This window comes from Wyeomyia smithii, chromosome 2, assembly GCF_029784165.1.
Source record: "Wyeomyia smithii strain HCP4-BCI-WySm-NY-G18 chromosome 2, ASM2978416v1, whole genome shotgun sequence".
Lineage (NCBI taxonomy): Eukaryota > Metazoa > Arthropoda > Insecta > Diptera > Culicidae > Wyeomyia > Wyeomyia smithii.
This window is the reverse complement of record NC_073695.1, coordinates 101,189,321-101,213,483: the sequence shown is the minus strand read 5'-3', so window position 1 is coordinate 101,213,483 and position 24,163 is coordinate 101,189,321. Positions and strand designations below refer to the sequence as shown.

General features: G+C 40.0%; 1 protein-coding gene across 5 annotated transcripts in view; it reads right to left on the bottom strand.

Moving 5' to 3' along the window:
- The window catches only part of LOC129725983 (nuclear hormone receptor FTZ-F1-like), a 341,425-nt gene extending 317,996 nt beyond the window's left edge, over positions 1 to 23,429 (bottom strand). The window contains exons 1-2 of one of the 5 annotated variants that reach the window (XM_055682489.1): positions 22,723 to 23,429; positions 20,486 to 22,500 (exon numbers count right to left, since the gene is read on the bottom strand). In XM_055682489.1, coding sequence (XP_055538464.1) covers positions 20,486 to 21,365 — 880 coding nt within the window. In that variant the 5' untranslated portion in view covers positions 21,366 to 22,500; positions 22,723 to 23,429. Of the gene's footprint in view, positions 1 to 20,485 lie in introns of all 5 variants that reach the window. The other 4 variants (XM_055682490.1, XM_055682488.1, XM_055682492.1 and 1 more) reach the window with 4 other exon arrangements.
- Positions 23,430 to 24,163: the final 734 nt, after the last annotated feature.

The window sequence follows — 24,163 nt, the reverse complement described above, 5'->3', positions numbered from 1 at the left end:
TCACTCTGTCGATCGAGTGCGTTTGCGTTTTACTGATGATGGATGCACCAACACATTTCACCGCCGTCTGGTGGAACAGATGAATGGACGCGCGACGTCAGTAACGCAGAGAAAATACCCGAACAACAGCATGGGAAGCATGAGAAAGGGAAAGCACTTGAGACACCACCGCCAGCGCCATCGCCAAGCCCAAGCCGGTAGATACCGGCTAGTAGCTAGTTCACCTTGAAACATGGTCGATCTTGTACGCAAAAGAGTGGATGAGCGATTGTTTGTATGATTTCTTGCATCGATTGGCTAGAGTTGAGCGATTTTATACAATTGTGCGGTGCAATGAAAATAACGGGGAAGAGAGAAAGAAAATGTATGTACTAAAAGCAATGGAATGAGATGCATTGCAAACGAATAATAAAGCGCGAGGAAAAAAACATCAACACACAAATCGCCCTACTATTTCACGACCAAAACAAACGTAAGCCAGAACAGTGGAGATGACTCAATAGTAATGAAGCTGAACGATTTTCGGAAACGCACCTCGTTAACGGAATTAGATCCCAAACCTGTAGGTAAGCTTAAACCTTGAACCACAAATGGATATAACTCAACGCGCAGGTATTTACCTCTAATTTAGTTGTACACACATTTATGGTGGTAGTGAACGTAATAAAAACACCAGCAGAGGAAAAAGAAGATAGTGTTCACAAATAGGAACTTCCATTCCTAGCGAGACTTTATAGCAATGATTGTGTTGTTTTTTATTCATTTCCTAGTTTCGCTTTCGTTGTCTTCTTCCTCTTTGACAGCAGCGGGTTGGGGCACTATAAAAGAGTAGGAATTCTTTCTGATTCAACTTCCTATGCTGAAGATCTTATTTTTTTCAATTTTATAGTCTTAGATTGCCGAATGAAACCGGTTTCGGTGCGACTATTTCTTTGAACATCGAATGTATGCTGTGCCTCGGACAACAAATCATATTCGAGTACGTTTATAGAATGGAAAGTTTGTGCGAAAGTAAATAAGGGCTACTGCTCTGAGTAACATTCAACAAATTACAAACGTATGCAGAACTCAACAATAAAAATAATATTTTTTTCAGCTACATAGTCAATTTAAAAAGTTGACGACTATTTCCGGGGAAGTAATACCTCTTTGTTTTTAGAAGCATCGAATAAACAGCACATCTTTTGAACTGCGGATATTCTGTTTCGCTGGTTGACCATTTTTTATCAGAAGCAACATGTTTGGGGCGAGTAGAATAACAATTTTATACATAGTTTTACAATTTATCTTTTTCTTTTACTTTTACTGAAAAATAACATTCCGTTTTTTTTTTTGAGAATTAGAGTGCCAACGAAATGTTGTCTAGAAAAAACCGCCATCGAGGATTTTGATTGATGTAAATAGTGGGGTGGAGAGAATACTTGTACAAAAGCACTGAGAAAAGCAAGAATAAAATTCCTTACTGCCACATAGAATGTAGAAAACTATTCTAAAGTCAATAATATCTCATTATAGATACAAAAAAACAACCTACATCAGATGGAACTGAATTGAGGAGATACCCTCTGCTGTGAAAATCGCATCATGATATTAACGAGCATAAAAAAAATCGATATTTACATTTTCGATCTCTATGCAAAAGATGACGATCCACATTGTACATGAAAGTGTGCAAAAATGCAGTTCCCTTAACTTAATGAGGTTAGGTGAGCCAGTTACGGCAAGTGCACCAGCTATGGCAATACTCCATTTAAACTTCATAGGCCATAACTGGTTCATGCCATACTGGTACATTTCTTAGGTATTGCCATAATTGGTATTCCTCCCCTATTTGAAAACCCATGTCTTCCCCTATTTCTTCTATTCTATTGTGGTATGCCCTAATTCACTCTAAGTGCGTACGAGCATGTTCATCACTATTTGGCGAGTTGATGTCCTCGCTACATTGCACATTTATCCCAGTTGGGCAACGCACTTTTTATGAAGTTTATTACCTCACCGGGACTTTCCCTCCAAATATCGGCAGGTTCTACATGTTTCTTACCGAAGATACGCAATCTGTGCTGTATTAATACTCGGCATTCGCATATTTCTGGCCCTGCTTATCCCGCTCTCGCGGAACCATTTAAATTAGAATCGTATGTGTAGAAGCTAGGTGAGCGGTCACGAGTTCTGAGCCCACCTTGTTCCCAATTTTCCCGTTCTGTCTCTTGTATTATGTAGGGAATTTCGAAGTTGGGTTTGTATCCCACCCAATCCCCGTTGCTTTTTATTAGGTTATTTATTTGGAAATCTTTTAGTGTTCTTAGTAGAGATGGTCGGGTATGGGAAATTTGTTACCCGTACCCGACCCGTACCCGACTCATCGAGAATTTTCAAACCCGTATCCGACCCGAACCCGAAGTCGGGTTTGTTTAAAATACCCGTACCCGAAAAATATTGTTTTCAACTACCCGTACCCAACCCGTACCCGAAAGAAAAATATCCCGAAATTGCCGCCCGACCCGTACCCGACCCGTCCAGGATTTTTATTTTATTTTAGGCTGATACAAATTTCGAATTCTTTTTATGTCCAAGGTTATCAAAGTTAGCAAAGGGGGTGGCAAAAAATAAATAACACCGAGACGAAAAAAAATTAATATCTTTGATCAAAGTTTGTGTGCAAGTTATGACGGTTATAACTTGCACTCAAATAAATGTTGAAAAATAACACTTTATTTTTATTAATATCTATTTCGCTTGCCTTTTGACGACACTCTCACTGTCACTGGACTTGTTTGTTACTAAATAAAGCATTTATGCTGTCGGAAAACCAATAAAATGAACAAAACGGTTTGAGCTTTTTTTTCTTCCCCTTCCAATATTCAAGATTTTTGAAGGGGGGAGTGACATAAAATGAAAATATAATTTGTAACGGCCTTATTTTTTTGCTAAATACCTGATTACCTCGCATATTTTATGCACTGATTGTCATATGTGGTTTCTCGAGATGATGGCCGGAGTTGGACTAGACCCGAGTGTTCATGTGAACGAATGTTAATGAACCAGAGTTCCAGGCGATGTATTGGTGCTCCCAGAATCCAGCGTAGCATCTGTCACTGAGAACGTCCGCTCGTCTGATGTTGAAAAATTTGATCATTTCTATCACGCAGCAAAATATCTATTCATAACTGTGTACGGAGAATTTGGGTTCAGTTAGTTACCTCATATTGGTGCTTATTACGGGAGTCACTTCACGGTGAAATCAGAGTGAAGTGAACAAAATCCTATTACGGGACTCACGTAAGTGAGAAAAACGTCGCAAAGTGACATCTGCCGCGGAATCTGTGTTATTATGGGTGTCATATCAGTGAAGTGAGAACGGAAAAAGCGACGTTTCGCGTGGAATTATTTCACGACCATTTTGAACGGTGAAATGATTCCACGAAGATGCTAAAAGTCTGAAAGTTGATTGATTTGTGATCTAATGGTAAATATTGGATTTTTTCTTCAGTAACGAAACAAATCAGAATTTGTTCCGTGCCTTAAAGCGGTCAAATTATCATTTTTTTACCCGATGAAAAAAGTGCAAACTAGTTCAGGAAATTTGCGATACCGAGAAAAAAAACATTTTTTTTGATGCCGAATGTTTTAGAAATGCAGAACACGTCAAGATCGGGTGTTATCTAAAAAAAGGAAAAAACCACTTCCTGGGACGTAGAGATTTTTGAGCTGGGAAACAATCTCATTTCACTTGTCCTATTCTCAATTTCACTTCACCATCAATCTCACTCTACGGAGGTGATTTTTGTCACCTCACTTGAGGTGGAATCGGGAATAGGTCTGAAAAAGTGAAGTGAGCGTGAGAGTGAAATATATTTCACCGTGAAGTGAATCCCGTAAGAAGCACCATTAAAATTAAATAGGGATTTCAATTATTTTGTATGCATACGTATGATTCATATAAACTGCTGATAATTTCTATTTTGTTAATTTACCCTACTAGCACAACACGGAGAAGGGTGAAAAATGCATGTCTGGTAGAGTTTAAATTAAGCGACGAGTTTTATGTGCACATCGTAGCAATCAGGAGACTCAACCGTGATGAAGTGTATAGTTCGAAACTGTTACCAAACGACTTTTTTTTATACCCGAGTAATAATTACGTAGGAGGTTTTGCAAACATTGCTTACACGTTTAAACAACAAAAATGCTTTTAAAAAAATCTGCAAACTTTCAAAACTCGTAGCTTACCAAAGGACAGAAATATTATGTTTCAGAAAATATTTTTAATTTCATTGCTTGGTGGATGTTAATTTTTTATTTTTTTATTGTATATTTATTTCGTCGAGCAAATGTAGACTACATAAATATTTCATCAAAGTTATTATTTATAGTGTTCACAATGTTCTTGTTACGGTACGATATTTCTAGTGTATTTCAGACAGTTTTTAATTTGTTTTTTTTTTTTTGATATTGTTACGCCAATGGTTTTACAATGTAGATTATACTGACTCATCATTCGATTTATGGGACCATTTTTTGCATAATTAATTCTGCAATGTTTTTTCTGAAAAAAGTTTTCTCGTTCTAAGATGCCGTGAAGGTGTATTAAAGCTGAGTTGTGATAGTAATACAGATGAGTCTATACGATTTGAAATAATGTCATTGACGAAGAATAGCATTGCAAATTCGCGGCGTTGTTTAAGTGCTTGCAGATTAATGAGCATGCAACGTGCTTCATACGATGGCAGAGAAAATGCAGTCGAATTCAAGTTGCGAAGCGCGTAAAGGAGGAATTGTTTTTGGACTGATCCATATGAGATTACAATATTCTACAATAGGTCTAACATATGTAATATACAATAGTTCGATAGTGTACGGGTCTTGAAAATTGTGGCTTAACCGCTTAGCAAAGCCCAGCATACTATTTGCTTTACTTGTGATGGAGTTATAGTTACATAATAAGTATTTTTCGAATAAGTCCACGGTCAAGAAAAATGCAATCATTCTTCTATAGAAATCAATGATACCGTTACCGATGCAACTTTGTGCTGCGTCGTATCCGTTTCTCCCTCCCAGACCAATACTATGCTAAAACACCTAGGCTAGAAAAGTTAATAATTAAATTCTCATAATGCACGAAAATGAAATTACCCGTACCCGACCCGTACCCGACCAGTTGAGAATTTTTCAAACCCGTACCCGACCCGAACCCGAAGCCTTGGTTTTTAAATTACCCGTACCCGAAAAATATTTTTTGGCGTTACCCGAAACCCGACCCGAACCCATCGGGTACGGGTATCGGGTAAAAATACCCATACCCGCCCATCTCTAGTTCTTAGGTGTCCTGTTGGCTGGTAAGTAGCTGGATAAAGCGTACCATCGTACCAAGTGCAACTACAGGAATAAAATATACCCCACACGTGGTTCTTAGCCTCTTATCCAGCCATCCAACCTCCACGCGGTGCCAACTGGGATACGAGCAACCAAGGGAAAATCGGGTAACCAACCCTGGTGGGAACTTGGTCGTATGCTGACAGGGAAGAAGGGCTCTTTTGAGTTTTCGGGCGTCTGTCTTCCATGTTAGGAGCGGCTCACAACGGCGTCTGTACTCCAGGTTAGGGTCGGCCGATAACCGTCCTCGTGCCAACATGGGACTCTTAACAGTGTTGCGCACGATGTTCCTCCGGAGAGACAGGGGTTGGTGCGCAGGCCTTACAAGCCGCCATTGTAAAACACTCACGAATAATGAACGAGGAACAAAGATATTCGGACTGGAACAATCAGTACAGACCCATGTGACGAAAACGGACTAACGATTGGAAACTCGGGACGTGAAACTCCGGAGTATTGAAATCCTGCAGGTTCGACGTCGTAGCGCTGCACAAGGTGTGCTGGAAGGGCTCAACAGTACGTACGTTCCGGGATGGTCATGCCATCCACCAGAGCTGCGGCAACATACATGAGCTGGGAACAGCTTTTATAGTGATGGGCGAGATGCGGAAACGGGTGATTGGGTGGTGGTCAATCAGCCCTCGAATGTGCAGGTTGAGAATCAAGGGCCGGTTCTTCAACATAAGTATCATAAACGTGTACAGTCCTCACCTTGGAAGTACCGAAGACGACAAGGATGAATTTTACGCGCAGTTAGAGCGTGAGTAACACAACTGCCCAAAACATGATATCAAGATCGTCATCGGGGAGTTCATCGCTCAGGTCGACCAGGAGGAGTAATACAAACCGGTGATTGAAGGGTTCAGCGCGCACCAGCTGACCAACGGAATGGGCCCAAGACTCATCGACTTTGCCGCCTTCAAGAACACGGCCGTGCGTAGTACCTGCCTCCAGCACAACCTCCTACACTAGTACACCCACCAAATTAGAAACACAAATCGACCACGTTCTGATTAATTGTCGGCACTTCTCAGACATCATCGATGTCAGATTCTATAGGAGCGCTAACGTCGACTCGGACCTGGTGGTGGTTAAGATGCGCCCAAAACTCTCCGTTGTTAACAACATTCGGTACTGATGCCCGCTCTGGTTAGTTCTCGCGCGACTGAAGCAACCTAACGTCACCGAAAACTACACGCACTCGCTCGAAGCTGCACTTCCGGAAGAGGACCAGCTGGAGGAAGGTCCTCTCGAGGACTGTTGGAACACAATTAAAATAGCCATCAACAGCGTAGCGGAGAACGTCATCGGGCATGTGGGACGAACCCAACGGAAGGAGTGGTTCGACGACGTATGTAGGAGGGTGATGGATGAGGAGAGTGCTGCGCGGGTAGCTAAGATGCGCAGTGTCACTCGTCAGAATGTGGAAAGACACCGACAGAAGAAGATGCACCGGAAGATTTCCGGGAGAAGAAGCGCAGCCTGGAGCAGGAGGAATTTGCAGAACTGGAACAGCTGCATCATTCTCAGGAAACGCGAAAGTTCTACCAAAAACGCATTCCGCAGAGGCCTTGTACCGCGAGCCGAAATGTGCCGGGATAAAGGTGGTAGTATTCTGACGTACGATCGTGAGGTGACCGAAAGGTGGAAGCAGCACCAGGCAGAGGACCATGGCGGCGGAGAAAGCTATCCCGTCGGTGCGACAAACGTAAGTTGAGGATGCCATCAAGTAGCTGGAAAACAATAAATCGGCTGGGAAGGATGGCCTCGGAGCGGAGCTTATTAAGATGAGCCCGGAGAAGCTGGTCACCTGTTTGCACCGGCTGATTGCAAGAATTTGGGATACAGAACAGCTATCGGAGGACTTGAAGGATGGGATTATCTGCCCTATCTATAAGAAAGGCGACAAATTGGACTGTGGGAACTATCGTGCGATCACCGTCCTGAATGCCGCCTACAAAGTGCTTTTCCAAACCATTTTCCGCCGCCTCTCACCCCTAGCCAACAGATTTTTGGGAAGCTATCAGGCCGGCATCGTGGATAGACGGTCTGCGACGGACCAGATCTTTACCATAGGGCAGATCCTTAGGAAATGCCGAGAATACAGAACCCCCACGCACCACCACGACTTCAAAGCCGTATATGACACTATCGACCGAAAAGAGCTATGGAAGGCCATGGACGAAAACGGCTTTCCGGGGAAGCTGATTAGACTGATAAAGGCTACGGTGGATAGGACACAGTGCTGTGTGCAGATTTTGGGTGGATTTTCGGGTGCATTTGGTTCCCGCAGGGGGCCTCGACAAGTGATGGGTTAGGGTGGGCTTATTATTAAAATGTTTGCGGGACCCGTTATCCCAGACAGAAAGACCTCCTTGGGGTGTAATAAGCAATATAAAAAATTGGTTGAATTTCCTTAGGGTCTACAGGTGGCGCAGAGGGCCTAAAGGTCAAATTTGAAACGAAAGCAATTTTTAAGCAAAACATATAACTATATAGGTAAACACTTGTTTTTGTGATCCTTTGGGGCATAAATTTTATCCGTTTTGCATTAAGTTTAACCGTTTTTGAGATATTCGCAATTTTAGTGTATGCTCTGGCAAACTCGGGATATGTGATCATTAGGAAATGCAAATGGAGCCTGTATAAGTGAACACGTCATGTTCTCGAATATATTCATACAATAGACATGATTGTTCCTCGGAAAAGAGAGCAGAAGGGTAAGAAGAGAATGGGAAAAGGAAAACTAAGGAACGTCAAATGCTTGTATTGCTTGTATTAAATATAAAACGCTAGTAAATTTATTGGGTGTACCAAAAAATCTTTCTGTTTGCCATCGTGCTTGAAGAAGCAAAAAATTCTTCATCGGACGAATCCATGTTTACTTCAAACGAAACCGGTACTGCATATCTACGATTAGAGCAATTCTCGCTGAAACTAGGCCACTAGGTGCACAAGGTCTTTCAAATTTGATATAAATGCACATAGTTATTAGAAATAGAGAAAAAATGATAATGCCATTTTTGTTTGATTGAATTTGTTGACCCCTTGGTCACCAAGGGGCGAAACAGTTTTCAGAAAAGTTGAAATTTTAGCAACTCTTGATGTATTATTTGAGCTATATTTCTAAAATTCGTTATGTAAAGTACTACAAGTAGCACTTTTCTGTAAAGAGGAATGATAGGGCTTTCATTTGAACTAATCAGAATTTAGGCCGCCATCTTGGATTATATAAGAAGAATGCAATTTTGACCGTGTTCGCAACTACCGATTTTCGATCTGAGACCAGCATTGGAAAGCTGAGAAAAATAAGATGCAAGAAAAAAATTAGATGACCATCAGTGTTAACCTATCAATTGAACCTATTTTCCAAGCTGAGTTTTGAAATATTTAACGTACACCGCGCGATCAACGTAGTAACCTGTCTACTGAGACCAAAAGTATGCACATGTTATAACCCTACTAGCTCCATATATCATAATCGATCGATGCTACAACTAGTACGCCACTACTGTTTTTTTTTTTTTTTTTGAGTTTAGTGAGAATAATGAATACAACAACTAGCATGTTTGATACTAACAAAGCGATAGGTTTTTTTTACTGAGCATTTCCACAAAAAATGTCCCAGTTTTAATATTTAATTTAAGCTGTCATTTTTAATTTTACTTAAACTTTGTATAGATGTTTCTATAGGCGATAGATGTCATTTTGTGCTATTGGTTTAATTTTTTAGAGCACGACTCATTTTTGAGAAGCTATTGAAAATACTTTTTTGGGAAGGTATTGATGTTTACAAATATTTTTAGGGCCAGAACGGTTTGTTTGATCGGTATGACGTCTTCTATAAAGTCTTAGATAATATTTTTGTCTCTCCGATAAAATATACACTTTGAAATATTTTTTTTGAAAAAAAAATAATAGAAAAATGTGAAGTTATCGTCAGGTTTTAGCTATTATCGTCCGGGGGGTTAATGAAGACATAGAGAACTAATCTTTTGGGGAAAGCTGCTCTGCATTATGAAGAACCATCATGCAAAAAATTAACGCTCTGGGACATCATTTACCCCCGGACGTTATCGTTAAAACCTGACGATAATATAGCCGATACCTATCTAAAAGAGCTGGTTTTTTAAAAATCTATTTTATTTATAAAGACTACAAAAGATTATTTAAACAATGCAACCAAAGAAAAAGGTATGGAGTTCATATTTTTTCGGAAAGACCAAATTATTATCTACAACTTTATCGAAGACGTCATACCGATCAAACAAACCGTTCTGGCCCTAAAAATATTTGTAAAATATTTGTCATCAAAACCTTCCCAAAAAAGCATTTTCAATAGCTTCTCAAAAATGAGTCGTGTTCTAAAAAATTAAACCAATAGCACAAAATGACATCTTTTGCTTATAGAAACATCTATATAAAGTTTCAGCCAAATTAAAAATCACAATTTAAATAAAATATTACAACTGGGACATTTTTTGTGAAAATGCTCAGTAATAAAAAAACCTATCGTTTTGTTAGTATCAAACATGCTAGTTGTTGTATTCATTATTCTCACTAAACTCAAAAAAAAACAGTAGTGGCGTACTAGTTGTAGCATCGATCGATTATGATATATGGAGCTAGTAGGGTTATAACATGTGCATCCACTTGGTCTCAGTAAACAGGTTACTACGTTGATCGCGCGGTGTACGTTGAATATTTTAAAACTCAGCTTGGAAAATAGGTTCAATTGATTGATGCTCACCTAATTTTTTTCTTGCATCTTATAGAACTTTTTCTCAGCTTTCCAATGCTGGTCTCAGATCGAAAATCGGTAGTTGCGAACATGGTCAAAATTGCATTTTTCTGATATAATCCAAGATGGTGGCCAAATTCAAGATGGCGGCCTGAATTCTGATCACTTAAAATGAAAGCCCTATCATTCCTCTTTACAGAAGAGTGCTACTTGTAGTACTTTACATAACGAATTTTAGCAATATAGCTCGAATAATACATCAAGAATTGCTAAAATTTCAACTTTTCTGAAAACTGTTTCGCCCCTTGGTGACCAAGGGGTCAACAAATTCAATCAAACAAAAATGGCATTATCATTTTTTCTCTATTTCTAATAACTATGTGCATTGATATCAAATTTGAAAGACCTTGTGCACCTAGTGGCCTAGTTTCAGCGAGAATTGGTCATTATGACAGCACAACAGATGTGCGAACGCGCGTAACGACGCTCCACTATGTCATAGGAAGCTTTACCCAACGCTTCTATTTATTTCGCTTCTTATACGCTCAACGCTTCGCTTAATTATACGCCTTAGTATGACATTGGCCTTACTGTCGTGAATCATAATCACCTGACATCCCGCTCGGATTCGTGCTGAAGAATGTCAGAAGATTATTGGCTGTCATTTACGACAGCTTGAAAGAACCAACATTCATAACGAGATGAAAAATAATAGCCCGTATGGAGTTACATGTATGCTGTCGTCAGTTGCTGTCGGACTGTTTACCGAACGTGTGGGGAGCAGAGAGAGCTGTGCAATACAATGAGAGCCGGATCAGTTGAAAATTTGCTGTCATTGTCTTGCAGTCATTTTCATAACACTGTAATTGATACCTTTTAGTTCCTATCTTTTGTCGCTCCAAAAATTATCGCATTTCAACTTCTTCTGTATTTACATGTTATTTTAAAATTTTAAAATTTTAAAACCTCTCTGAAATGATTTTTTTTTTTTTTTTGTTCACACAAGATTTATTTGACACGACACAATACAAATTAATGTTTTACGGAGTCAACTATAGTCTGAAATGATGTAAATAAAAAAAAAACAGTGCGTCTTGAACTGTCCTACAGATCAGACGTTTTTTCGGTTGCTTGTGGACTGGTCTTTGACTGCCTATAGCTTCAAAGTTTGTGTTTTGTCAGTGTGTCTTTTAAAGATTACCTGAAAGTTATTTCCCATCAGTCTTTCTCAAGACTACCTACTTTTGAATTTAACATTTATTTTAACTTTTTTCGTATCTCCTGAAATGGCTGGACGAAAAAAGAAACCTCGCATCGCTGCGGGGAGGAAAAGAGAGGCATCTCTTTCTGACACATCGAGTGTCTGTAGTGACAATCCTTTTGATATTTTGCCTGAGCAAGAAGCTGGTGAAATGGAAGTTATTAATAACGAAACTATACAAAATATAAAATCTTTAAAAAAGGAGAAAGTTCCACCTATTGTGGTAACTATTTCTTCTGAATTTAATATATTCAAAAAGGAACTTTCAACGTTTGTTTCTGACGTTAAAGTTACCTATCAAATTGGCCGTAGAGGTGAATGCCGCTTATTAGCCGACTCAGTAAAGGGTCGTGATCGTCTTGTTCAGTATTTAACTGACAAGATGTACAAATTTTTTACATATGACACCAAGAACGCCAAGCCGTTCAAGGTTGTCTTGAAAGGTCTCACCAACGATCAAACCGTTGATGAGATCAAACTTACTTTAACAGAATTACTTGGCATAGCCCCTACCCAAGTAATTCTAATGAAACAAAAATCACGAGGCGAAAACAGTCAGAGAACTGGAATTTCCCTTGTTAATTATTTAATTCATTTTAACCGCAATGAGGTTAACAACTTAAAATTTTTTGAAAAAGCACATGCTTTGTATAATGTGCGTGTAAAGTGGGAAATTTATAGGAAGTATGGCGGAGGTGAAAAGCATATCACCCAATGCCGTACTTGCCAACGTTATGGCCATGGTTCCAAATTCTGTAACATGGACCAAAAATGTCTTAATTGTGGAGACTCTTCTCACAAAAAGGACACATGTCCTGTGACAGAGAGTAAAAATTTTCGCTGTGCGAATTGTAACGGCAACCATATGTCAAATTTTTATCAATGCCCAGTCCGTTTAGCAATTGTTAAGGCAAGGCAAGGTAAACAAAATTCAATTTCTCAATTAAAACCAACTTCAAAAAAAAATTCTCCAAGCGTACCAGTGACGCATAGTTTACCTACTCCTTTGCATACCCGTTTAACTTAGCACAGGTTACAGGTAGTTCGAACATTATACCGCCTAGTGTTGGTAGTTCGAAAATGACCGTTAATTTGGGTAAGCAAAACAGGCTAGAAAATAATTGTACACCTATCACTCCAGCTAATATTGCTGCCGAAAATATTTTTTCTAATGTCAACTGCCTGGGGCCTATTACGGCAGGTAAACTTTCTTTTTTGCAACAGGCAATGTTCGATCTTATGAACGCCATGTTGCAGGCAAAATCAATGTTTGAAGCCATTCAAATAGGCACAAATTTTACTATTAAAATTGTTTCTAATTTAAAATTTAGCAATGATTTTAAATAAAACAATTAAAATATTAAATTGGAATGCTCGCTCATTGAAGGCCAATGAGAATGAGCTTTTTAACTTTTTAACAGTAAATAATGTGCATATTGCAATTATTACTGAAACATTTTTGAAACCTAACATTAAATTAAAATATGATCCCAATTACGTGGTTCATAGATATGATAGGATTCAGGGTTCCGGCGGTGGAGTTGCAATTGTTATTCATCGCCGAATCAAACATCGTGCTCTTCCCCATCTTGAGACGAAAGTTATTGAAACTTTGGGAATTGAAGTTCAAACTGAACTTGGGAATTTATTTATTGCCGCAGCATATTTACCATTTCAATGCACACGCGAGCTCAAAAATTATTTTAAAGGTGATTTACAAAAACTCACCAGAAATCGTTCGAAATCTTTCATAATCGGCGATTTTAACGCTAAACATCGTTCATGGAATAATTCTCAAAGTAATTCCAATGGCAAAATTTTATTCAACGATTGTTCTTCAGGATACTATTCTATTTTGTCTCCGAATAGTCCTACATGCTTTTCTTCTGTAAGAAACCCTTCAACAATTGATTTGGTGCTTACAGATCAAAGTCATGTATGTAGTGATTTGATCACACATGCTGACTTTGATTCTGACCATCTTCCAATAACTTTTTCTTTATCACATGAATCAGTTTTAAACCCTATGAGCTCTGTTTTTAATTATAACAAGGCTAATTGGGAAAGATACAAAACTCATATTGAGAGAAATTTCAATAATGAGCTTGATTTGCAAAACGAAGTGAATATTGATTCCGCTTTGGAAGCATTAAAATGTGCAATTGTTGATGCCAGGAATTATTCTGTTCCAAAGGCTCAAATGAAATTTGATTCACCAATAATTGACGAAAATCTTCAAATTCTAATTCGTTTGAAAAATGTCCGCAGACGTCAATATCAACGTTCTCGTGACCCTGTTTTTAAAACTATTTATAAAGATTTACAGAAAGAGATTAAACATAGATTTACCCTTCTGAGAAATCAAAATTTTGAGACTAAAGTTGAAAAATTGAAACCATATTCAAAACCATTTTGGAAGCTGTCGAAGATTCTTAAGAAACCTTCAAAGCCTATTCCAGTTTTAAAAGATGGTGAACGTTTTCTAGTATCCAATGAACAAAAGGCTCAAAGACTTGCTCAGCAGTTTGAGAGTGTTCATAACTCAAATTTGAATTTTGTGAGTCCAATTGAAAATGAAGTCACACGTCAATTTGATTTAATTTCTTCCCAGAATTTTTTACCTGCAGAAATAATTGAAACTAACTTGAATGAGATTAAATCAATTATTAAAAATTTCAAAAATATGAAAGCACCTGGTGACGATGGAATCTTTAATATACTAATCAAACATCTCCCTGAGAGCACAATGGAATTTTTAGTAAAAATTTTCAATTGCTGCTTCAAAATTGCATATTTTCCCAAATTATGGAGAAATGCAAAAATTACTCCCATTTTAAAACCGGATAAGAACCCAGCTGAAGTTTCAAGTTATCGACCAATCAGCTTGCTTTCTTCAATAAGTAAACTGTTTGAGAGAATTATTCTTAACAGAATGATGTCACACATCAACGAAAATTCAATTTTTGCAAATGAACAGTTTGGATTTCGCCATGGGCATTCCACAACTCATCAATTGCTCAGAGTTACTAATATGATACGAGCTAACAAATCTGAAGGTTATTCCACTGGAGCTGCTCTTTTAGACATAGAAAAAGCATTCGACAGTGTTTGGCATAAAGGTTTGATTGCGAAATTGCAAACTTTTAATTTTCCAATTTTCCTAATCAAAATTTTAAAAAATTATCTTACTGATCGAACTCTGCAGGTTGTCTATCAGAATTCAAAATCTGATAGATTTCCTGTCAGAGCAGGTGTACCTCAAGGTTCAGTCTTGGGTCCAGTCCTGTACAACATATTCACTTCAGATCTTCCTGATTTGCCTCCAGGATGCACAAAGTCATTGTTCTGCGATGACACAAGCATTTCCGTAAAAGGAAAAAGTCTTCGTGTCATATGCAGTCGATTGCAGAAAAGTTTAGATATTTTTTCTTCCTACTTGCAAAAGTGGAAAATCTCTCCCAATGCTTCTAAAACTCAAATGATAATTTTTCCGCATAAGCCTAGGGCTTCTTTCCTCAAGCCAAACAATAATCACGTTGTCAAGATGAATGGGGTTATTTTAAGTTGGTCCGACAAGGTTAAGTACTTGGGACTAATTTATGATAAAAAACTTATTTTCAAAGAGCACATTGAGAGTATACAAGCCAAGTGCATCAAATATACGAGATGTTTATATCCTCTCATTAACAGGAATTCTAAACTTTGTTTAAAGAACAAACTTTTGATTTACAAACAAATTTTTAGACCAGCAATGCTTTATGCTGTACCGATCTGGTCAAGTTGCTGTTCAACAAGGAAGAAAACGCTTCAAAGGATTCAGAATAAAATTCTGAAAATGATTTTGAAGCGTCCTCCTTGGTTTGGTACACTCGAATTACATAGACTTACTGGTGTTGAACCATTAGAAGCTATGTCAAATAAAATTATTAACAATTTTCGACAAAAATCGTTGCAATCCTCAATTGCTACGATAAGCTCTCTTTATAGCCAATAAGTTAGCAATTAAGTTAGTTGTAAGTTTACTTCCCCTTTTCTGACAAGTAGGTTTAAATCCCTACGAATGATAAGTCCTAATTGCGAAAGCAAACAGATCCTAACAATTAAAATTACAAATTTCTAACAGTGTTGAGAAGTCACCATTTGTGATTGGACACACATACTCATTATTTACTAATATTTATCATAAATACTTAAGCTACTAACAAATCCCCCCTTAAAAAAAAAAAAAAAAAAAAAAAAATGTAAATAAAAAAAAACATTATCCAAAACCGAAAGCAATGATTGTCGCTTAAATCTATATTTTTTTGCCTGGTTTGCTTGAGGTATGCAAGTTGCTTTACTTATGTCCGACACTGTATATATTTTGCTTAAAACTTGCTTTCGTTTCAAATTTGATCTTCAGGCCCTCTATGCCACCTCTCTTAAGGGAATTCAACCAATTTTTTATATGTTGCTTATTGAACCCCAAGGAGGTCTTTTTGCCATGGAAAACAAGTCCCGCAAACATTTTTGAAAATAAGCCGCACCCTAGTGATGGGTTTCCTGTCTGCTATTTTATCATTGCGCTACAGGGTCTAATTCATCGAGCGGACATCAACACGCGGGGTACGACTTTCAACAAATCCAGTCAATTCGTTTGCTTTGCTGATGATATGGACATTGTCGGCAGAACAACTGTAGCGGTGGCAGAACAGTACACCATACTAAAACAGGAAGCAGCGAGGATTGGGTTGCAGATAAATACATCTAAAATGAAGTATACGCTAGCCGGCGGAACCGAAGCCGAGCGACAACGCCTAGGCTCTAGCATTACGATCCACGGCGATGAGTTCGAGGCAGTCGATGAGTTTGTCTATCTTGGCTCACTGGTTACTGAGAACAATGATACCAGCCGAGAGATCCGGAGGCGTATTATCAGCGGAAATCGTGCCTACTATGGGCTCCTCAAGCAATTGCGGTCGAGCAGACTGAGCCTCCGTACGAAGTGTAACCTGTACAAAACGTTCATAAGACCGGTTGTTCTCTACGGGCATAAAACGTGGACTCGCTTGAGGAGGACCTGCGAGTGCTCGGAGTTTTCGAACGACTTTGGCGGCGTGCAGGAGAACGGAATATGGAGGCGAAGAATGAACAATGAGCTCGCGCAACTCTACGGTGAACCCAGTATTCAGAAGGTGGCTAGAGCTGGACGGATACGCTGGGCAGGGCATGCAAGAATGCCGGACAACTACCCTGCGAAGATGGTGTTTGCCTCGAATCCGGTTGGAAGAAGACGACCAGGGGTGCAGCGGGCAACATGGGTAGACCAGGTGGAACTAGATCTGGCAGAGAGTTCAAGGTGTCCCAGGCATTGGAGAGCGGCAGGTAATAACCGAGTGAATTGGAGAAACTTTGTGGATCAGGCCATGTCATTATGACGGAATGTCAAATAAATAAATAATAAGGTGTCCTGTTAGGTCTCCTTTTTCAGATTAGCCTACCGATTCAGCCTCAAAGCGTTTTTTCTCGCTTCTAGTTGAACCACCTGATGTAGTGGAAGAAGGTAAAGTATTGCACCTAAGGCTTTTGATGAAGTACTTCTCATAGCTCCACAAATTGATACGCAGGCCAATCTTTGGATTTTATCAAGCTTAGCTTGAGTTGATGTTTTAACCGTTTTGAGCCACCTAAATAATAGAGCGTAGGTTATTCTTGGTCTGATTATTGTTATAAACATGCATTGTATGATGCTGGTTTTGAGACCTCAGCTTTTTCCAATGGCTCTACTACATATCCATAGAGCGTTTGAAGCCTTGGTGATTGTTTGCTCGATTTGAGCATTCCAGTTTAGTTTCTAGTATGATTCCCGAATATTTTGCTTCGGTGGATAGCTTAATTTTGGTGTTTTTCAGCCGCAGTTTAGGAATAATGAATGTATTTCCTTTTTCGAGTGAAAGGAACAACAGTTTTTTTGGAGGGATTTACCGCTTTGAAAAAAAAATAACAAAGCACAACACTTTTTATTGTCAAGCACCATTTTTTTTCAATGATCAAACTGACCTAATTATCAGACAAGTGATCCTTTCCGATAGTTTTTTTTTTCAAATGCTCTAAAACAGCATGTGATGTTTAGGTAGAATTTGCTATTTCTCTCTTTTTTCTTTAAACGTTTGAGGCCCATCTTATAGTTTAAATACTGTTGCTAATAGATATGCCACATGTTCTTGAAAAATGTCGGTAACTGCTCGAAAACTGGTAAATTCAACTTGAAATCCGAAAAATATCGTCTAGAAGTTCGAAAAATATGGCTCTCGCATAGGTGAAAGTCTGAAAAATATTATACAATTTTATACAATTTATAGGAATTTCGGTGGAGCAAATTTTTTACTTCTAAATACAAGATGTCAACTCCCAGCATATAGTATATTATATCCCGAATAACCATAAACATCGTTACTTGAGCAAAAATTCCACCACTAGAGCAAAATAATTTCGTTCTAACAAATCGCTATATGCCTAGAATGCATCCAAACTGAAGTAACTGGAACCCCGCAAAATACATGCACCACATGATCCAATTCCATATCCTGGAATTACCCACCTCCACCCAGGGAAACAGGTCAAGATCGTGCCGAAAAGCCGTATACGGGCTCAAAACCTATTGTGTTTACTTCCCCCCATTCCAGCCGTTATGTACAAACATGCATTGCATCCCATCTCATCTCTCCCCATCTCGTTAAGCGTCATTGCATCCAGCAGGAAATTCGCAAAATCAACTAGGATGTAACAATTACATGCACAACGAAAACATGAATGCACTGAGAGGCTATTCCTGTAGCAGGACTTGGTGCTTGCGACTAGTGCTCTAAGGCGACAAACGGGAAGAAATGCTCACGTTGTACAAACAATTCAGAGTGTTGGTTCTGGAAGACATGCGCACTGGGCGAACCACAGAGCACAGCATGGGTACAATCCACCACGCCAACGCCGCCACCATCTGGTCCGATCGTGCAAGTTAAGGTCAAGTTTCTGTCCTCTGCGGCAGTAGCTGTGCTAAACGAGCCCGGCAAATATGGTTGACCTGAACCTGAACTACTTTCTTCTACCGTAGATAGTAATTTTTTACCACGCCCTCAAAATAGCTGATTTATCTCAGAACGAGATTTTATGTCAGAGTAGAATATAAAATTGTAAAAAGCATGCTTCGAGACACAAAGCGCGTCGCCTGTTTAAGTAAAATCCCTTTGGTACGGAAAACATGTTCCGAGTCGAGATAGGTCAGGAAGTGTACGGACGTGCGGGAAGGGTAGAATGTTGACCTAGTTTTGGTTAGTAACAAGCAGTGCCCGCCTGGTACAGTTAATGCACAACGCAGGACAGCTGAAGCGCTACAAGGAATGTTAGATACCAGCCGCCTCCATCCACCCTCATCCCAAACAATCGAATGACTGGGTTGAATGGTGTTTATAACACGATGTGCTGAAGCTATAGTATGAAAGGGATTAAAGATTTTTTTTCGGAAAACAAATTGAACTTCCTGGTGCGTATATATATATACGCTTACGAATACTAATAGCAGGCGGTTGGCAGTGTTGGTGCTCTAGTAATGAAGAATATGGTTGTATGTGTTGCTCTCTCTCTGTCACTAAGTTGACTACGAAAGGAGGAAAGTAAGCGCGAGGGAGTGCAAGGAAGGTCAATACGGACTGTGATGGCGCGATTGCCCGGATAGAAGGCTAAAAGGTAGCCACGGAATCGGGACATCATGTGTCAAGTTCAGCTACTGCAAGCAATTTATTTAGGTTATGGTTTCGGGGGCAGTGTCAGCAGGACACAAGCGAAAACAAGCTTCGGCTAGGATTATGTCGGGCCTCGAGCGAATCACGGAACACGCGAACAGTTTCAGTCACTTCCATGGGGTATCGATCTGGCTAATTATAATACGAAAAAAATGTAAACCCCACGTCTAGGGCCAGGCGGAATGGTGCTTTATATGATGTTGTTGATATAGAAATTCAAATATGTTAATTTAGTTTTATATATTTGTTTCAACTGGAGTATACAATTACAATTAAAAATGTTTGATTCAAAGTAATGGAAAAAATCAATAGATCCGAAAATTTTTATTTACAATCCTCTACCGCTTTTGTGGTTGTAAAGGAAATTAAAAAAAGCCTCAATGCAGGTCCTTTAGGAGCCATTTTTATTTCATTTCATGAAGAAATATTTTGCAAACATAGAATGTTTTTTTTTTCAATTATACTAAAGCTGAGGAAGAACTACTGCATTGATAATTTTACTCGAAAACAGCATATATTTTCACAATTTTCTAGCTACCCAAAACACACTGTTAGACACTTTGAATGGTACGGGTGCTAAGCTCGACAATTCCGTTTTCAAATGTTCTTCGGTGAATAAAATCGTAAATCAGTGCATCAGTGCATCAGAAAAAATGCAAATCGCGGACGACTATTTGATTGAGTGTGGCTTTGCGTATTATGTGTATAAGGGGGGGGACAAGCATTTTATTGAGAAAATCCCACCAAGGTAAACAAGACATTTTTAATTTAAAATACTATCTATTAACAAAAAATCAATTTATTTGTCATTTCTTACATTTATCTTGAGGAAACATTCAATCATGAGTAACTCACCTCACAATTCCAAGCTGTATCATAGCGTTTCACGTATGTTTCTATTTTTAATGAAGAACACGCTTATACTATTTGGCCTATTGGTAAGATACACGTTGAATATTCATTTCGAAGACAAAAGCTAGCGAACCATTTCGATAGAAATAATCGAAATACAATTATTATATATTTTGTGCCGGTACGAACGTTCTTCTTGGTCGAACTATTCACGACTGGTTTGTGTTTGCGTTCGGCAATCTTTAGACTAATTACTTCTTATTTGTTACAAGTACTAATTATCTCTAATTTGTTACAATCCTCATCTCTGGTAAAGCTAACGATACAATCTAGTCTTAGCTTTAGTTTTTATCATCTTTCGGATATTAAAAAGTCAACAACTGCTATAAAGGAACAATTATCACCATTGGTCAGAACATTTACGACGTTGGTCATTGCAAGCAGGGAATATAAAGATAAAAACAGTGTTCTACTCACCATCGGATTCCTGGGTAACAGATCCCTCCGACGGAATCTTGATCTCGATCGGCTCATGCAGTAGAATGTTGGTTCCTTCTGGTGAAGCAGATGAAGATGCTGAAGATCCATTGTTGTTGTTGGTAGACAGTGTGGTACCGCAAGCCGATGTCATTACACCAAGCTCCTGGAGGTGCACACCGCCTCCCGTTCCGGGTGCAGACGTCGAAGGCACCGGCGAAGCGATACTGGATGAAGAAGATGGGTGCAGATCGATGAGAGCGGCAGCAGCTGCTACGGCGGCTACTGCCGAATTACAACCACCATCCGACAGAAGACCGGATGTTCCAGCTTCGGCTTCCAGAACACTTGAAAGCTCGAATGTAGCATCATCGGTGTTGATTACGATAGTGGTTGTTCCTGAAGAGGACGAGGAAGAGGAAGAGGAAGCGGCACTACTAGTAGAAACAGTTCCGGATGTGCCAGAAGTTACGATTACATTCCCGGAGGAGTTCAACGGGGCATGCTGCTGCATAGTGTGATGTTGAAGAGGTCTAACCCCTATTGGACTAGTTGTGGTGCTAATTAGGGAACTATTAGTGATGATAATTTTCGTAGAGTGGATAGGTTGAGACGTTGTCAGCACTTGCTGATGGAGTTGCTGATTATGGAGCGGAACTTGATGGTGTGATTGCGGCTGATGATTGACCAGTTCATACAGAGACGAAGGTGCCGGATCGTCAATCGGAGATGTCGTTATCAGGAGATTTCCGTTGTAGTGATTCCCACCCCCACCAATTCCAACGTCCCCGCCATTTACGCCATTGATAGTAGTATAGACTGTGTTTGTGGACTTTGATGACGTCGAAGAACTGGCCGTTGATGAGGCTTCTTCATGCATTTTTTCTGCCTGTTTAATTTATTTTCCACTTCACTATATTATATTCTTATGAGCTTGGATTAAAATTTATTCGTTTCACACACTGCTTGAACTTTGTTTGCGGCACACACGCGGGAGATTGGGATGTTCTCTACGATATCGGGATGTTGAACACTTTGTATCTTTGTACTAACGATTCGAGCACGCGAGACACTTTTTACAATAGCCCAGCTTCGCTTCAGGTAACACTTGACTGAATGACAATGAGATTCTCAAAAGCTGGCCACCGCCAGTAGGAACGCATTCCAAGATCGTCCAGATTGCAGTGAGGACACTAACTGGTTTACACATACACTACCACACACATGCAGGTCGCTTCCGAAATTGAGTGCGCTGCTGCGGTTCTTCTGCTACGACCGAATTTCCCTGGATGCAACAGGAAGATGTACACGCAGCTGCAGCTGCAAACACAACGAGATACACAGGATGCAAGTATATAGTTCAAGGTCGAAGAAAGAGCACAAGTGCAAACGAGCGGAGCACATGGACCGAAAATAGCTCGGAAAATTTTACACCAGCAACAGTGCAATGTGAAACTGCTGCTCCAGCTGAATGCGACGCATTGAGTAGGCAGAGCGGGTGGGGGGCGATTGGATTTACTTCTGTTCCGGGTTGAACCGTTGGATGGGGCGGGGGTGAAAGTAACTTGATGTCATACGACTGCTGCCGGTTCATGGTTGTACCGCATTTGGTCCATCGCAGTTGCATATATGCACTAATACAGCCACAATTGAAACGGCAACCGTACTGGAGGTGGCGCCTCCATCGGAAATGCCATGGTTTCGCAATTGAGCAATGAAAAACTGCAATCAATGGGACCGAAGCTTAGAACACTTCTCGAATGCTGCCAAAAATCTATCGTACAGCAACGGGGTCCTATGGGGAAACTGGAGGTTACGGTGCAGCAGGAAGCACAATTTGCGAATAACACACACAACTGCAATAATCCTATAAATTCGCAATAATCGCAAATTTCATTCTTACTGGTGATATTCTTCGCTTACACGAGCACTGACACACACACGCACTTTGTTACCCTACACTTTTGAAGAGAAGCGCTTACAATGCTGTGTTTGTATTTCTTCTAATTCGAAACCTGCAAAAATGTTGCAAAAAAACCAACTTATTCCAGAATGACTGAATTTATCGCTCCTGCTGGCCCTGGTTTGCAGTTCATTATCAAACGATGAACTTTGAACGCTCTACGCCACTTTTACTATCATCCTGAGTTGAAATCGCGCCAAATCGGGTCTTATTTACACTAAAATTTCGGGAATAATCAAAACTTCACTCGAATATAGGTCTTTAGGCCACTTACACTCGTTCTTAATTGTGCCTTTTTTCCTTCACTCTCACTGCACAAACGAGACAGACGCACACTCACTAGTGGATTGGGGATCCATGACCACTAACACACGACCGGCCAGGTTGGATTTATCACAAGTTCACCCTATCCCATCATCAATACGGATGGAACGGCACAACGCCACACATCGAAAGCACTTGATTCTAAACACAGCGCAACACCGCTCTGGTTGGTGCCAATGCCAACAGACCACAGCCGGCTTAGAACTCTGGCACACGCTCCCCGTCTAGCCAAAACACGGGCCGCCGTGTTCACACGCGCACTAACACATGCTTGTCACTCGCAAAACCACCGAAAAAATATTCGCGCAATAGCTCGACAGTGTGGTGTGTTGTAACATCAACTGACATTGAATTCATAATTAACCTTCACATCGAATCATCGAATCACTTCCTATGTTGCCGTCCGCTGGAGTTGAAAACCATGTGCACGCAGGTAATCCTCACTAGTTGACAGGTGAATGCCCATTAGTAGTTTCTATTAGTGCTCCAGAAAACTGCAAACCACTCCGCCTCACAGACCCGATAGACTATTCCCGTTCCGTCATCGCTCAGATGTAAACATTCTCACTTTCTTCTGCTTGCCTCTGCTGATCAAAACTGCGAACACCGATTCGAACGGCTGCTAAATACAACGTGAGCAGGAAAACATCACTTCCCCGTTCTGTCTCACACACCGCTTTGAGCGCGCAAGCGAAACCCATGCATAGAATCTCGCACAGAACCATTATTCCCCCACGTCCAGAGAGCGGCGGCGAGTGGAACAAAACCAGCCGCCGGGCACCAATACTAGCGCGCAATACTGCTCTTACCGACAGCCGAATCATATTCACGGCCAACGACGGGTCCCCTCCTCTGCCAGCCAACCCCATTCCGATCGGTTGTTGGTTGGGAGCACGACGACGGCGACGACGACAACGGCGACAACAACATCGCCTACCAGAGGCGCTTTTTCCTTGCTCACTTCCGTCCTTATACTCTGTTTGCTGCTGATGAGCGAGCGCCGTTGAGAAATTGCTCGTGCAATTTCGATTATGTCGCTTTGTCCTATCCTCTGGTTCATCTTCATCATCGTCAGCATGGGCGAGCATCGAGGGAAATTAGGCGGGGATAATTGCATTTCCAGCTGGTTCGTGCTTTGGTAGTTTTAGGATTCGAATTTGGTAAGATGGGCGATCGAGAAAAATTCGAGGATCTCATGGTTTTATTGCTGAGTTGAATAGTACAAGTTATAAGGAAATTAACAAAAAAAAACTTCATTGCATATTTCGAAACAATAACATTACCGCAAAAAGTTTTTCTATTTATAACGCTCGTGGTGTAATTTTGAAATACTGTTCAGAATTGGCATAGCTAGATATTGAACTGCTTCGCGGTACAGTATTATGCAAGTA